The 17,570-nt window shown below is 35.5% G+C and overlaps 1 protein-coding gene across 1 annotated transcript; it reads left to right on the top strand.

Moving 5' to 3' along the window:
- The first annotated feature begins 3,965 nt into the window (after nt 1–3,965).
- On the top strand, nt 3,966–14,384 carry LOC121308171 (E3 ubiquitin-protein ligase MARCHF11-like). Its single transcript, XM_041240449.1, has 4 exons — nt 3,966–4,854; nt 10,053–10,208; nt 11,842–12,034; nt 13,701–14,384. The coding sequence occupies exons 1-4, from the start codon at nt 4,498–4,500 to the stop codon at nt 14,024–14,026; spliced, it is 1,032 nt and encodes a 343-aa protein (XP_041096383.1). The 5' UTR covers nt 3,966–4,497; the 3' UTR covers nt 14,027–14,384.
- Nucleotides 14,385–17,570: the final 3,186 nt, after the last annotated feature.

The raw sequence follows: 17,570 nt of genomic DNA, 5'->3' as shown, positions 1-17,570 counted from the left end.
GATACATAATAATAGATTCATATTGTAAGAACTTTCCACATCCATAGGTTTTGTTTAAATTTCTTCCTCAAAGTTTTAAGTTATTAATGGAGGAAGAGCAATTTTAAAAACCCTTTGGATCTCACAGTCGGAAATGATGGCCTGGGAGCTTTGGAAAAGGTATCCTGACATTAGTTATTTGCTGTGTGTATTAACTGTATCTACAATCAATATAATCCAAAACGATCATAGCAGTTGAATACTTCTATGTATAAATCTTACCTGCCTGTCCCTATTATACAATATTCAGAAAACACAACACTATTGTATATATGAAACTGTAAGAATAGAAGTGTTACAGAAAAATAGATTTAAGGCATAATATCTAATGTTTATAAATATTGTTTGACTGTCTACACATACTTCAACAGGAGTAATTCCATTGTAATATTCCTTTACAAAAAATGTGATACTATACTGGTATAAAGACCTTCATATTTATTTCTATGACACCAGTTTCTCATGTAAAGCCTTTATAGACAGTTAGGAAAGTAAGATTTAAATCAGTCTAGGATTTAGTTCAGCTAATAAATACTCTTTAAGTTCCAGCTTTGGCAATTGTATCGTAGGGATGTAAATATACAGTACTGGTATTAAAACAATCATTAAATGGTTTATTAGCATTTAGCCATAAGTCATTTACCTACATGAATGAATTATGAATAAAATAATAATAATAAAAAAACTCTTCCAAATACAGTGACTGAATTAACATGACAAAACCCTAATCATAATAATATAGAGCTTGATGCTATTATGATTAGCTTGGGATATGACCGCTATCAGTTGTGGGTTACAGTCAGAGTCACTACTCTGACAATAAAAATCCTCTTAAAAAGCATAATGTAATCAATATTCCACCTCCACTTTACAAAGTACAAACTGTAAGAGATCTCTGTACATCGCTGTACTAAAATGTTTTTTGGATCCACAAACTAAAAACCGAGGGGTTGAGAGTGCATACATGTATATACATGTGCATTGCCATCGTACCTGTGGCATTAATAATTTGCCATTCCCAGGTATTCATAACTGGCTAAATACTTAACATATTGCTGTAGCAGCCTTTGCTAAAATCAGTTGGCAAGCCAGTTAACCAGCTATGGAAAAAAAAAAAAAAAAAATGAGTTGAATGACTTTATCCTAGGCATGCATTTTTTTGTATTTCTTTTTTTTTATAAGCTCTTTTATAGTGCCTTGTAAGTCTTTTGTATTTCAAAATGAACCTCTGTTTGCTGTATATTGATATATGCTGTAGAAATAGTATAGATGTTGATTTTGCTAAAGATGTATTGCAGCTACCAACTATCTACAGTATTGGGTAACTGTAAACTAGTAATTGTTTTTTATTTTTTATTTTACAAATATTAATACCAACAAGATATTTATTTATGATGGCCTAAATATATAACATATGTGTAACATAACTTATGTGTATTACATACAGCTTCTGTAAATTACAACATTTCATTACCTTAACTGTAGGTATTAGCATTTTACTGGATTGCATTAATTTAATGATTTGTAAAGCTTTGTAATTGTACATACTTAATGTGATAGAATAGGTTACTAGCTATATATCATCAGTAGGTACTTCTGTATGTTAACTTTATTCTATGCATTATTAAAGGTACAGTCATTGTTATTAATTCCTGTTCGATTATCCATACAAATCGATTATGCAACTAGTCCCAATTAGTTCGAATAGTTGACTCATTACTCTCTCACTTACCCACTCTCTCTCTCTCTCTCTCTCTCTCTCTCTCTCTCTCTCTCTCTCTCTCTCTCTCTCTCTCTCTCCTCTCTCTCTCTCTCTCTCTCTCTCTCTCTCTCTCTCTCTATATATATATATATATATATATATATTTTACTATTTGCAGTTATGTTCTAATTTATCACACAAAGGATATGGTCTGCACAACAAATTAATTGAGTTTTTTTCCCTATTTTTTTTTTCATAATTTAAGAAGGACTAGAAAGTGCTAATGTGAATAATCAAGACGATTCAGTTGGGATATGTAATTACTGAAATTATTGATTTGAAACATGGAATGCGTTTATTTATTTATTTTTTATAAAATAGCACACAGCTCAAAAAGCATTTGACTAATGTGTTCTTTTGTGCGTTACACATATCCACACATGCCAGGTTCACGCTAAATACTTGTTAAATGCCATACAATGTATTTCCAGACAGCATAGACATTTCAACTGGAAAGTACTTGGCTTAATCCCCTGTAAATAAAATAAGTTAAAATGTGGTGATAGAAATGTACATTATGTACACAAATGAACAGCCATAGACTTAAAGAAACTTGAGTGCAATTTGAAAACAAAGCAAGTAGCTATAATAAGCTAAGTCATGTGGCAAGGCTTAGGTATGTTATCAGTACTTTGACAGGAAATGGCACTCATCCACAGAGGACTGCAGACTCGTTTTGTTACGCGATGCCTTTTGGCTTCATGAAGAGGACTTTTCTAAAGGACTGTATTAATTTAACAACAGATCTGAATGGTAATGTCTTCAGAATACAGAATTATGATTGTGACCACAAATTAATGCACAGTTGGGTTTGTCTATAGTATATAAATCCCAATGCATTACATGCAATCTGTGGCCAATTTTTCTTCCAATCTTCAGGACTGCACACCTAATTAGAAAATCACAACAAAACATATGTTATTCAGATGCTACTCCAATGCCATCCTATGAAACTCCATTAAAATGCACATGAGTTTGCAACTGGGCTAACAGTGAGCAAGGTTCCAATATACACTGATTATTTAATCTTGGAAATATGTATATCTCTTATTGTAAAGGTTTCTGTTAAATCTTAATGCCGCACATTGTATCCACAGTGAATACACAGGTGTCTGTGACCTGCTGGTAACACAATGTGTACCCTGCTGCAACAATGCATCTTTTGGCATCTTTGCAGGGAGAGGCTGACATCATACCTGGCTTTAAATGGATGTGAATGATTCAGCAGTCTCCCACTCTTAGTTATATTTATTACCTGACCCGGGTGATTACATTGTAGAACATCCATTCAGCTGATGCCCAGACTTTTATCTCTAATGTCCAATTGTCCAATTTGAAATGTGTGTTTCTTTAATGGGATTGAAGGGAAAGTAATACTGTGATCCCAGTTTATTTAAAGGCTTTTTCCAAGTGAATGTATCTGGGAAATGTATGAGAAGGGACCACATTAGATTAATAATTAGTGTGTGTGTGTGTGTGTGTGTGTGGGGGGGGGGGTGATATTTTCTATAGATTTAGCTTTGCAAGCTGTTTAGAAATCCAACAGAAGAAAACTACAGATATCTGAAGGCATTACATAAATATGGCATATATTATATCTTGTCATGCAAAGATTTGTAGGAGAGAAAAAAGTTTTAGTATTTAGAAATATTTTGTAAATTCTATATAGCAACTTGTTTAGGCTTCTGCAGTAAATATATCTTCAGTTATATCAAATTCAGTTATGATTGGCATATCTATAGTCTACTTTTAAAGAGCTTTTTTTTTTCAAAATGACTGTACATGTTTTAGTTTGTATAGATATTTTTTGTAAAGGCATATTGTTTTCTATAATTATCTTTCTATTTTAGATTTCTAGTGGAAATGACATGCTCAGTATGGTGTCACAGACAATAACAGTATGCCAGATGCATATTTTTTTCCATCTGTGCTTGATTTAACCAGTCTCTGTGTCCATATAACGTAAATTAAATAGATTGCTTTTTAAAGTATATCCAATATCAATCACCCCGCCCTCCTAACCACATGCACAGACCTCTCTCTCTCTCTCTCTCTCTCTCTCTCTCTCTCTCTCTCTCTCTCTCTCTCTCTCTCTCTCTCTCTCTCTCTCTCTCTCTCTCTCTCTCATTATTCATTACTCTCTCTCATTATTCTCTCTACATCTCTCCCTCTCCCTCTACACACACACCCACACACACAGACAGAACAACACCTCCATTAGTGTCATTGGGTCAGTAGCAGACCGGTCCCGGGAACTGTCCAGACCCTCCCCCTGCACTCATAGATGGTTCCAGTAAAATGTACCTACGGTCAGCCCGGTATGTGCGCTTCCCAGCTCAATCTGTTGCCTTCCTCAAACCGTTTCGCAGCAATGTGAGCCTAGCAGAAGGCTGGGCTGAGCATTTTGATCTTGTGTGACAGGCTCGTGTACCCGTGCTTGGAAAGTTTCTGCGTTTATTAATTTCCATGTTTCCTTGGGAACGCGACTCCGGTGAAGACATTCGCGTTCCAAGGATGTCGGTTTTCCGGCGAGCGCTCCATTGCACTCTGCAGTCTGTTTGGATATGAACCTGCCAGGAGATCGGAAGTGAGTGTCGGTTTGTATAACTTTGACGAACTGCTGTAACGTTTAAGGGCTTTTCTGTTGGATTCTGCAACCCTGGGATGTGCTATTTTTTAACCGTGTTCTTACTAATATGAGCTTTGAGGCAGAGGCGGGTCCGGTCTGCAGCGCTACAGAACCAGACCCGCAGGGAGGTGCTACAAATTCAAATCAAAGTAGCTGTGATTTGAAAGAAGAGTACCACACCGGGGCTCCCCAAGAGAACGAGAAAGATGCCGGAGAAGGGTCTGGTGTAGATCTAAACCCGGGAGAGGGGCGCAGTGGATGCGGCGACTCGAAAGACAAGTGTCGCTGTGCACACAGTGGTGAAAAGGTGCAAGAGGAAAGTGGGGAGAGTCCCAGTAAGGCGGACACATCACACTCTGACTGCAGCAGTGAGAACAGCAGCCCATCTACAAGCTGCAGAATTTGCTTTCAAGGCTCAGAGCAGGTACTCTTTCATTCTTTTTAATAGGGGGGCGATTGTCTCTTATACAGTTTAATTAAACACTCAGAGTCTGATAGTCGAGGAGTTTTTCAGTACCTTAGACAGCACCTAGTAAAAGCTAACGTCCACTTTAATTAGCTCCTAACTAACGAATACATCGGTTTCATATTGTTTGAATCATAACAGATTGATTAATGTGTACGTCATATTCTCAAAAAGAATATATATATATAGGATAATATATATATAATATATAATATATTATATTATAAGTACGCCTATATTTCATATTTTCTAAAGTATAAAGATATTTACAAAATCTAACAAACTATAACGTAATGTACACAACACAGCGACATGTTTCATCGTGCTGTAGCCGAATGACTTCACAAGCTCTTAAACTAAAACAACAACACATAAAATAAAATTAACAGTTGAAAGAACAATAGGGTTAGGGTTAGGCATTTCCTATGTAATGCATTTACTGTAGTACTTAGGCATGTAGCTCAGCAACTACAGTACAGGGGTTTCAGTATTATTTATTATTATTATTATATTATATTATATTATTATTATTATTATTATTATCATCTATTGAAATTCAGCACCTTATTTATAGGAATGCCGATGTTCTCTTTTGTGCTTTTGTTTGAGAATTTGGATTAGCAGGATTTTAGCTAGTCCAGAATTATATTCTGTATTTGGAATTTGTCCAGGACACCAGGACTAAAATACATTCACTGTTTAAACAAGGAAGCTGACACCATATGATTTTTTTTTTGGACCACAGAGTAGACTGCTGAGGCCAGAGCATCACATCCTGTAGCTCCTGATTAGACATAATCCTTGCTTTTTTTCTTAACCTTAAAATGTTATTTACCTTGATTTAAAGTGTCTTCTTCATTTATTTTCCATTGCAATGAACCCTAGTTAACTGGTCGGATTCCACTGATTGTCTCAATGGATAATCAGTTGAAGCCTTTCACTTGTTGCACTATTCCAAATCATAAAATGACTAAAAGCCTGTAATGTATTGCCTATAAACCAATCAAAAGTATTACTTTACAATGAAAGAGCATGCTCTTTGGATGTGCAGTCTATTTGTTAATGAACAAAAGTAGAATGAGTTTATACAAAATATTTACTCATTCTCTTTAGGTGAAGCTCCAGGGATACTTTTATATATTTATGCCAGACAACTATAACTGAAGAGCAGCTCCTGTACTCAGATAAAAGCAGCTTAACACAGACTTTACTGTATCCGGAAATATAAATAAAACCACTCAGAGTGACACAGTTGTCTCATCTTACTGCTTAAACCTCTTTCCACTGCAATGGTACAGAGTGGGGCTGGCCTGGCACAGCACAGGAGAAGCCTTTTTGATTAAAATTATGAACACCATAAGTGTACCAAAAAGCACAAAGAGCATATCATGTATTATTTCAATATGTTATTTCATAACTAAATGCCAACACAATATTTTGGGAATCCTATTGTTATTTATGTTGGCTTATGCTTTATTTGATGTTTATTGTATTTGCATAGTTTCTATAGTGCTTTCTATAGTGCTTTTTTTTTTAAGATCATGCAGGAATGGACAAATGACTTCTGGTTTAGCACCAAGTTAATATGAAATACAAGGACTATAAGGCCAGATTCAGATATGTTTTGAGTTTTGTGGTTTGTTGCTGTTATGGCTTGGGGCCCCCATGATTCAGCACTACAGTGGAAGGATGAGAATAGTGAAGGCTGGTTTCAAGGAAGGAGTACAAAAAACTGAACTGACTGCTTTGTGAAGAAACTGCATTTAATCACTGCCCATGAGAGGCAAGAAAGACTTGGGCAGCTGGAAGCCTAGTTGAGAATGCACTGGCTTTACCGGTTCAAAGTACTAGGCTATAGGATTATGTCATGTTCCTACAGGGTGAAGTTCTGTCCCTATCACAGGCTAGCACAAACACAATTTAGAAGCTTTCATAATGAGTCTTGGGTTGTAGACTGGCAGCACAAACAGTGGCACTGGAACAATTTTTAAAGTGGGGGTGCTGAAAACCATTGAACAAAACTGTAACCCGTGTTTATGATGGAAGCCATGCAAAGCCAGAGGGTGCTATCACACCCCAAGCACCCCTAGCTCCAGCGCCCCTTGGCACAAGACTGCAGGTGGTGAGCAGAGGGCTGTTGACACATTGTGCCAGCACTGATAATGAATTTGGAGGATTTATCTTAAGATTCAACTGCTCAACTGAGTTTGATTGATGTTAGAAATACAACAAATGATAAATAAAACATCCTTGTTTGCTAGTGACTTTGAAATAAGCTATTCAATGGGGTGGAAGAAGTTAAACTGCTGTCATTAGATCTCCAAGAGAAATAGTACTTAGATGGAAAATCCATTTTCTTCAGTCTTAATGGGATACTTCATTACAAAGGGATATTTTCCTTAGCATCTATTTAATCAATAAAGTCATGGAACAATGTATAATAGATCATGTGGTTCATAGACAAGAAAAGGTAATTACAGAACATCAAAGTGGAGAATAATATGTTTGATAAAATGAAGCACCCTGTTAATACTTCTAGTCATTGATAATTTGTTTTTATTATCAGTTTTCTAAACATTCTTATTAAAGATTTCTTTAATCTTTTCATTTTAATGTACAATAAATACTCATTTTCCCCAAAAAAATCTAATGATGTAGGCCTACTGACTTTTTTTAGTAAAATGAAAATTACATTTTAAAGAGTTTCTAAACATTTTATAATAATAAAATCTGCAGGGGTTTTATTAGGTTTAAGTGTCAGTTGTCATTTTTATTTGGTTGTTTTTTTTTTTTTTTTTACATTTCTCAAATAATGGTCTGCCTGCATATATCTGTAAAGGATCAAAGTCCCCATTGTGTTGTTTGTTTAAGCTGACATCCTGGGATCTTTCAGTTACACAAGGTTATTTAAAAATGTCACTGTAGAGTGGGCAACCTTGATTCTATCGAATCAAAGACAGCATTTTTGTCAGCACAGACCATGACATTTTTAGACGTCAGTGTGATCTTGTGGTTTGTCTGCAGGAGACTTAGCTGCCAACATCATCCTCATTTTTTGTGCCAAAAATGTATTGCACAAACCATATGGATAGAGATGTGTTTTGGCAAGGGCATCCTTAAAGTAGCATATTCAGTGAAAAGCAAAAATAAAATATCTCTAACTTAAATATATTCATTTTAAATAAACTGCTTCATAAATTCAGTGATTCAATATTGTAAAAGATACTGGCCCCTTATTTATCAAGTTTCAATCTGTTTTTTGAAAATTCCTTTGTTAGGATTGCTATTACAAAGGTGGTGGACACTTATCCAAGCAAGCTATTTCAGTTTTTATTTTTAATTAATTTTCTATAAATTTCTAGAATATTTTTTTCACTTGGAAGTTGTGGGGTAGGATGTGTAGATAAATGAAAAAAAAACAACTTTCTGTTAAATATTTAGTTAGTCTGTTTTAGTGAATAGTGGACAAAAATTGTTCAATATACCTGTGTATGTTTTATTATTTTGTACATGTGTACCAAGAAATAGGTACAGTATTTGGTATTGCTTGAAGCTGAGAACTCAGTTTATGCAAATCCCGCCTCCCTATATTCCAAGAGCATCTGGAGGTGGGGGGGGGGGGGGGGGGGGGGGGCACATCTTGGGTCGGAGGGAGAGTAGGCTCCATTAATAGAGTAGAGATTCCACAATGTACAAAGTGAATATATTTCACTCAACATCTGAACACATTGTACAGCAGGGTTAACTGTGAGGGGTGAAAGAGAGAAAGATCTCATTATAGCTTATGCAGTGGTGGCTGGCCAAAAAAAAATGGGGAGACAGAATAAAGACAGAGGGCTAGGGGTCCCCTAAGCCCCCAGTAGCAGTAGAATCGTATTATTCTATTCTGACTGACTCCAATTTGGCTGTTAAACTTATTTTCTCCATTAGCCAACAGAGAAAAGTAGCCCATCATATTACACACTGCCAGCATATGTTTAAAAATGCACTGTATACAACATTAATATAGCATTTAATTTTCAAGACCACTTTACTAACATACTTTGTATAAAAATGTTTCTCTGATAGAAGCTCTCTGGAGCTGGAAGCTGATTGGCTGATGGTACTGAAATTTTTCTAATAAGCAATAATTTGTTTTTAAGTGTAGTGTAGGAAGAGGTAAGCAATCTGAATTTGAATAAACGACAAGAACATTTACCTCACTGCACTTAAAAACAAATCATCGCTATTATACACCATTACTTTATGAATAAAATATATTATTAAAACATATTGTTTTTACTTTGTTCTCTTCTCTAGTTATCAGTAGTGATTGAAAACTTTTTTTTTTCAGCTTAAACTACTTCCATTTCATACACTACAGAAATGTAAGCTGTGGTGAATGGTGACATATCAAATGGCAACAGAGCGGTTGGTTGTAAAGGCTGTGACAGTGTATAATGTATAATAACTGCAGAAATAATAATGGGCCCTATTCACAAAACTTCAAGGAGTTTTTTTTCTTTTTTTTTAAGATATTCTCTTTATTTAAGCAACAGCATGAGAAATTAGAATACATTAATGCACCCTCTAAACAGTTAATTGAATTCTTGATAACGAGCTTTGAGCTTTGTCCCTAACAGTATATTTATAATACATTTATAAAAAGGTAGCTGTCAGTTTTACAAGACTGAGATTTGAGGGGTAAGTGCTTTCAAGACAGATTTCTATTTTTCTGTCTGTAATGCAATGTGAGCCTGCTCTTCCTCGTAGTGGGATTTGTATTATTCTCCAATCAAGCTGCCGTGGTTCTTGCTCCCAAATTGTGAGACTTGGCAGATCTAGCATTTATTGACTAATTGAATTTTATTTCTTTTGGAGAAATTGGGAATATGTGCTATGCAGTCACATTGAATCAATGTATAGCTTCACAAATAAAAGCAAAAAGCAGACATGTTTGCCTAAAGAAACTGCTACCTTTTCTACAGTTATATCCATATTGTTTAAAGTTAGGGTTGATTTACACTCAATAGAGACTGGTTACTGTTTACAAAAACTGGAACCGTTGCAAAATGAGAGGTTCTAAAGATACAGTTTGATGATGATATTGATGATTGATGATCTTATTCTCGACATTGTCTGTTTTTTGTTTTCACTGGTTGTCTTTCTGTCTTCAGGGAGAATTGCTGAATCCTTGCCGCTGTGATGGGTCGGTGAGATACACTCATCAGCAATGTCTTTTAAAATGGATCAGTGAAAGGGGGTCATGGACATGTGAGCTGTGCTGTTACAGATACCAAGTAATCGCAATCAAAATGAAAAGGCCATGTCAGGTAACCAAAGTGTGATTCTATCACCTGTAATCCTGACATTACCAAAACACATAAGCGCAACGAACAAAATGCCCTGCTGCTTGCTTGCATGATAGTCCTCATTGTTTATGAAAAGTATTGATCTGAAAATGTTAAAGTTCTCATGTTTAAGCCAAGTGTTTGGTAATGGCTACTGTCCTCAGTATGACTTATAGACTTGCCCTTTTAAGAATGACCACAGACCACCAAATTGATAACGGTATGGTGCCAAAGCTATTATTATGAAATGCCTTAAGCTTTCCAAAGTCTTGGTAATAAAACAACCAATAACCTACTGGAGAATAAATAGTATTATATATTTTTGATGCAATATATTATTTTTAATATAACTTTTGGTAAATTCAAGTCTAGAACCGAACACAATGTACAGTATGTTTTTTTTTTTTTCTTAACTCATGATTGGGACAGAAGAATAAGGTGGAGCATTTTTATTTATATTGTTTTTTTTTTTTTTTTTTTTTAATGCAGTCTTGTGATGAACAGAACCTTAAAGAAACTCTAAAGCCTTAAAGAGGCTGTTTTTTGTGCTTTGTAATGTACTGGAAAACAAAGATTTAGTCTGAACTGAACTGAATTTGAACTGTTGGGTGTACTTCAGGTCCAGGTTTGAAAACCACTATCCAGGCTGTTCACCTCAGCAGTGTCATTGGTAGAACGATGGAATAATATAATAGATATAACTTCTCTTGTGAGCAATTCCTTTTTATTAAATTAAATCAATTTCTGAAAATAATACATACTGAAAATATGAAAAGCAACATCCCCTATAAAACAGGCAATCCAGAATCACATTCAGTTTTGCAATAAAATATCATTCCTTGCTGTTTCTTTTACATTCTACCATAGCTTGGGATTCAGTGGATTTTATCAAAAAGCTGACCTTTGAGACAGCGTAGTCTATATACATTCCACATATGTATTTTTACCGGGAGCGATCCAAATATCATTTGTGATTCTTAGTGTATTCACAGAACTAGTATAGTACATAATTAATTTCAGAAAGTTGAGAGATGAAATATTTGTACTAATATAACATGATTATAATTGCTGCATGTTTGTTCAAAAACCCATTAAACATTCATTTGTATAAGTATCCAAATTTGGATTATTGCATATAACAACCCTTACGGTTTGTCTCAGCCAGCCAGGTTCTGAGTACAGTGGTTGTTATTCCTCATTACAAACCTAGAATCTTAGAACTGTCCTTTTAAATTTTAAAAACCACTTCCTCCATACTGCAACCCCCAGCATCTCTATATTATTAAAAACACGGTAAAACTGTTGATTTCAATACATCAGGAAGATTGACCTTTTAAATAATGCTGGCTTGCTGAAATTGAACTGAACTGATTTGGTTGGAACAACAAAATAAAAATAAAACAACTGAAAATCAACATGGAAACAGATCCATCAACTTCGCTGCAGAGAATACTGTTTTTATTGCATTCATTTTAAACTTTAGAAATGAAAAACATCAGTGGTGGTCAAGTAAAACTCACCATGTTTCTATCCTCTCCACCCACACAAGACACCAGCAGAGATGTTTTCTGGCAGGCCACACAGGATGCTGATTGACTGTTTCCTCTTTTTTCAGTGGCAGGCTATCACAATAACCCTGGTTGAGAAGGTTCAGATAATTGCTGTCTTCCTGGGCTCCCTGTTCCTGGTAGCAAGTGTGTCTTGGCTCCTGTGGTCTGCTTTCAGTCCTAATGCAGTGTGGCAAAGGAGGGATGTCCTGTTTCAGATCTGCTATGGAATGTATGGATTTATGGATTTAGTGTGTATAGGTAAGAATATTTGTTGATGATAAGTTTTGCTATGGACATTTTTGCTGTAATCAGAGGTTTCCTCTACAAATACCTGCAGCCATACCATTCTAGGTATCTTATCTGTTTTCAGAAAGACTGGCCTTGATCATCAATTGACACCTGGTAGAACACTGTTGAATGTGTCACCTTTTAGAAGAGCCCTTAAAGTGTTATAAAACCCCTTGCAGTATTATCAAGAAACATGTTACTTTACCTTTGCTATTTTCCATATCGCAGCATTTTTTAAACATATTCCAATAATCTCTCCTAACATCACAGTGTGTCCAGTTTATGCTCCCTCCGGCAATAGTGCTGTTGCACTAATTGAAATGAGTGGTGCATTGTGGGAACAGAAAACCTGCACTGCTGCAGGAGGGAGCGTGATTTGGATACACTGCGGCCTTAGAAGACATTTTGTTTTTCACTAGGAAAACGCTCCCAAGTAAATGCTGAGAAATCTGTTGCTCCATTGATTTATTAACCAGCATATGTAATTAAAAAAATATAAAGAGTCATTAATATGTTTAAAAATGTAACGCTGTGATACTTACAACAATGGACAGCGCAAAGGTAGTGTAATGTGGTTGGCAGTTTACAAGAACTTCTTTACCTTTGATATGTGAACAATAAAAATCCAATGAAAATGAGATGTTGCATTTTAGATGGTCACTTGTCTGAAATTATTCTCATGTACTGGTTTTAAATGTGAATGAGGAACACAATTTGCAACCGTACTTTGCCATTTATTGAATGGCTGATTGTGCTAATATGCAGTTTTTTTTCTGTGGGAAACTATACACAACAAAAAGACGGTTCCTAGGCCATTAATTAAAGTCTCCAAATAAAATCAAAATTCCCATGATATTGCAACTGGTTTGGTATCAACTCCAGATACGGAAGACCACACTTTGGGACACATTAAAAACTTGAGCGATATGGTGTTGAGTTGCCCTGTTTTTCCCTGTTTATGTCCTCCTTAACCAACATCTGATTTGTCTCTGAGCCACTGAACTTAATGCTGATCATGTGCAAACACACATGGAGTGACCACATTTTCATGTTCTGCATCATTTTCCACAGGTGAAACTGTATATTAAGAAAATCATCTATTCAATAAATAGTACAGCTCTTTTTTGATGAAAATATTGATTGATCAATTGCAAAAGTAATGCAATATCCACCTAAGCTGTCTCATGATAAGGTAGAGTGAGGCTATCCAACATGTGTAATATGAAAATACTCACTACAAACTAAGAAGTCTGTAATATGGTCTAACAAACATTACACAAATGTAATACCATCACTTACCCAACATTGAAAATCAAAACTTACTTTATCACCCTGTACCAGTGGTTGCAATCATGGGGCCACAAAGAGCAAAGAACACCAGCACAGGAATCCTCGCTAACACCAGATAGAACCTCTCCTTACTATTAGTCAGCATTTTTGTAGTGGGTTCTGATCTATAAATTCTCAAGGTGTTTTATGGGTCCAGGAACTGTCAATAAAAGACCATGAACTACATTTCAACAGCAAGGTTAAAGAGTTTAGAATTGATCCAGCTGAAGAAGGACTTGCGTTTGATTTAAATTGTGCGCATCTAAACCTTTTTTTTTTTTTTTTTTAACTTATTGATTTCTTTCAGGTTTAATTATTCATGAAGGAGCTGCAGTTTACAATGTATTCAAGCGATGGAGAGCTGTTAATCTTCACTGGGACATGCAGAACTATGATAAGACTACAGACGTGGAGGAAAATAGCAGCCACGGAGAATCCTCCGCCAGCAGGACTTTGTGGTTACCCCTCACTAGCTTCAGACCCAGAAGTTCCATCCCCCCGACCCAAATAAGGTCTCATCGACCTCACTGTGGATACTCCATACTGCACCTGTGTTCCAGAGCGACAAGCCAGGAAGTCAACACTGAAGATAACAGCTCAGGAGAGGTGGTGATAAGAGTAACTTCAGTATGAACATGTTGCCATTACCACATTTAAAAATGAATGCCTTTATCAGTGCTTACAGTGAGTGTGTTTTGACATTATTAAACAAGTGAATCCATTTGGGATGGGGAGGGATACAAGCTAATGTATTTTATATGAAGAGATTTCTTTTATATTGTCATTGAATTCCAAATACATTTTATAAAAATGACTACGGTGAATGTACATTTTTGTATAATTGGGGCATAGTGTTAAGCATGTTCTTTATAGGACTTACACACCAAATATCACAAACTTATCCGGACATGATAATTATATATATATAATACTAACAAATCAGATTCTGCCAACCAAAGATTAACCAAGAACATAGAAACAAATATGGAGTAAAAACAGTAGACTACCCATAGTTCCATTTCATACAGTTATGTTTTACAAAAATAAAAAATATGTTTCATTTAAAAGATATTGCTGATTACAGTCTTCATGTTTGTGATGTATAGTAAGTTAATACACTGTGTGTAAGGTGTTGTATAAGAGACGTCATTGCACACAGTTTGAGCAGCCGGAAGAACTCAGCTTCGCTTTTAGGTCCTCTCGCCCCCAAAATAACACAAGATGACATCTCTTATACAATAAGAGACACCATATATTAACGTATATTCCTCAAATTTAAAATAGAATCCAGTGTTTAATTAGGATATAATCTATTAAGCCATGTATTTATTTATTTTGTATACACAAAATATATCACCATGGTTGGGTGCAGTTAGGAGTGTCAAAATTTCAATTAGCTTTTACCATTGGTGATAAGAAGTGTATCCTTCTTATGTCTTCCAACATAGACAACATTAGAGAGATAAGTAAAGGCAATTAAATACAGGGTTAAAATGATTGAATTTGATAATACTGTATTTTGAGTTTGTGCCCATCAGTAATAGGCAATACCTGAATCTTTTCAAGTAGAGAAATATATAAATATAGCACAACAGCAGACTTTGTTCCCCATGGTTAGTTCTCTCACCAAGTAGAATAGCTGAATAGATTAACCCATAAGCAGGTCAACATTGCAATGTTACTGCTGTATTACAGCATGAAATTGAAAAACAGTTTGAATAATCATTTGAGAATCTGGTGCTTACAAGACACTGCTGGAAAAAAAATAAAATGAAGATGAGTCCAACCTCTGCCTTAACCCTTCAAAATAAATCTTCAGACAAAAATATGACCTAAGGGGTTGATTAAGTTTGGGCCTTTTTCCCTTTTCTCAGAAATAAAACCAGAATTTCTAGGAAAAGAAAATAAAAACAGCTACATGTTCAAAAGCACTTGAGACACATTTTAAATTGGGAAAGGCCCTCATTCTAGTCCATGTTAACCAGAAGAATACATTTCAGTAAAGCAAATAATTACCTTTGATAGATTTGGTAAATGACAGTTCCTCTGTTAAGGATTTACAGTGTACCAAATGTCACAATCAGCAGGTAGCCTTTCTTCTAGAAAGAAGGGATTATTATTATTATACAGTATATTTCCAGTCTGATGATATTGAGGTTTATAGACTTTATAGCAGTTACAAAACCAAACTATCACAACTGCAAGCCAACTCAACAGTAAAAATGCAGTTGTAGACTTAAGGCAAAGCAATAACTACATTTATGTTGTATGTTAAAACAAACAAAGTCCATTCAAAATGTTTTTTGGTACTAGGATTATTTGTTCAAGGTGTTTTAGATGGCCTGCTTATCAGCCACAGACACTGCCTATTGTGTAAATGTGCCTTGTTCATTTTTCAGCCATTCTGAGTTAGCTGTTTGTCCTCATCCAAGATGGAAGAATAGTGGAATAGAAACAGATCATTCAAGTGCAATGATCGTCCAGTCCCAAAAAGATTAACCCCTAGATGCCATATTGCAATTTGCTTTCCCGATGATAAAAATAAAAACCCTAGCATTTTGAGTTATAGGCTTCATAGTCAGTACACAGCTGTATTCTGTGATTCTGTTGGTGAAGTTTGATCATGGAAATCATGTCAGTTATTTTATAAAGCTTCCGTAGCCACAGAGTCAAAGTCTCATATCTCAGAAACCATTTGAGGTAATGACTTCATATGTGCAAGGTTACAGAAATCATCCATGCCTAACGTGATTCAATTAACTGCTGACCTAATATGGCTGACTTTTTAAGATTCTGCTGTGAAGTGACTGTACACTTTATCTTTTGTACACATCTGTACTATTTAATTTTTCCAAAAAAAAATTCCATTACTGATGGAGTCCACTACACAGTAACCACTTCAGTTCCACAGGACACATGACAAATCCAGTTCCTTTTAACATATTCATTTTACTTCATGTTTATAACCCATTTGATCTGCAATTACATTCCCATTAGAATATGCCTTGACATATTCATTTTACTTCGTGTTTATAACCCATTCAATCTGAAATTACTTCATGTTTATAACCCATTCAATCTGAAATTACATTCCCATTAGAGTTTGTCCCCAAGATGCTTTGTTCTTGTTCACTGAAACTCCCATTTCTAGTCATGGTCTATGAATGCACTTTCTAACAGGTCTCTGACTGCAGGAGGAAATAGAAACACACCATTTCTGCCACAAACACATTTTTACTTGAATCCATTCCCCAATGATAACCCCATATTCCCCATAAACCCATTGCATCATTTTGGCCCTGATTGTTTTGTCTTTAGAAACAAGATCTAAGCGGAAGTTAAATATGGGGAAGCATGAGGAGAGCACTGCAAAATGTCATCAAAGAGTCATCAAATAACACACATACACACACATATATATATATATACACATACCTGTATATTAGTTCTTAGAATCCAGTATACATGCAAATATATGTTCAGGACAGAAAATGAAAGAAAAATAAATAAATAAGAAATAACATTAAAGGTTCACGTCACAACCAAAAATTGTAACATTATATGGTAAATTTGGATTCTCGTAAGCCAGGAAATGCCTCTTCACACATGAGTGCTGTGTCCAGGTAAGGCTTTAACATTGCTAATGAGATAAGAAAGCATTTGTTAAGGGGAGCAGTGAAAATGCCACTGAAGCTAAGGAGAGGTAAGGGAATATAAAACCTTACTAACACCACCTTTAACAAGAACAAGTTACAGTAAAAAAAAGGGGGTGCCCTGGAAATGTTGTTATACATGGACACCTACATGACTTGATGCACTGGATGTGCTACACTATAAACACTTGTACCAGCTGACACTGGTTGTGTCACTTGTGACTAGCATCTGTTGACAAAATGTCTGTGTCAAAATATGGACACCATTAATCAGCTGACTTAGTGACAGTTTCGCAATATCAGCACCTTTTTCTACTTGACACAATGCCAGAGTGCATCGCATTGGCAAACTGTCTGAGCAACCTGGATTAAAACTGTGTTACATATCAGAACATAAATAGAACAGATACAGAGCAGCAGAGCCCTTGTAAACCAGAACTTATTAGAATAGAGGCTGTTTCTGTGTCTTTTCATTTACTGTGATGAAGCTGACAGATAACGTGTGTATTAAACAGGCACAGGCA

The sequence above is a fragment of the Polyodon spathula genome, chromosome 3 (genome assembly GCF_017654505.1).
Source record: "Polyodon spathula isolate WHYD16114869_AA chromosome 3, ASM1765450v1, whole genome shotgun sequence".
Classification (NCBI taxonomy): Eukaryota; Metazoa; Chordata; class Actinopteri; order Acipenseriformes; family Polyodontidae; genus Polyodon; species Polyodon spathula.
The sequence above is the reverse complement of the archived record's forward strand: the minus strand, read 5'-3'. Positions and strand labels throughout refer to the sequence as shown.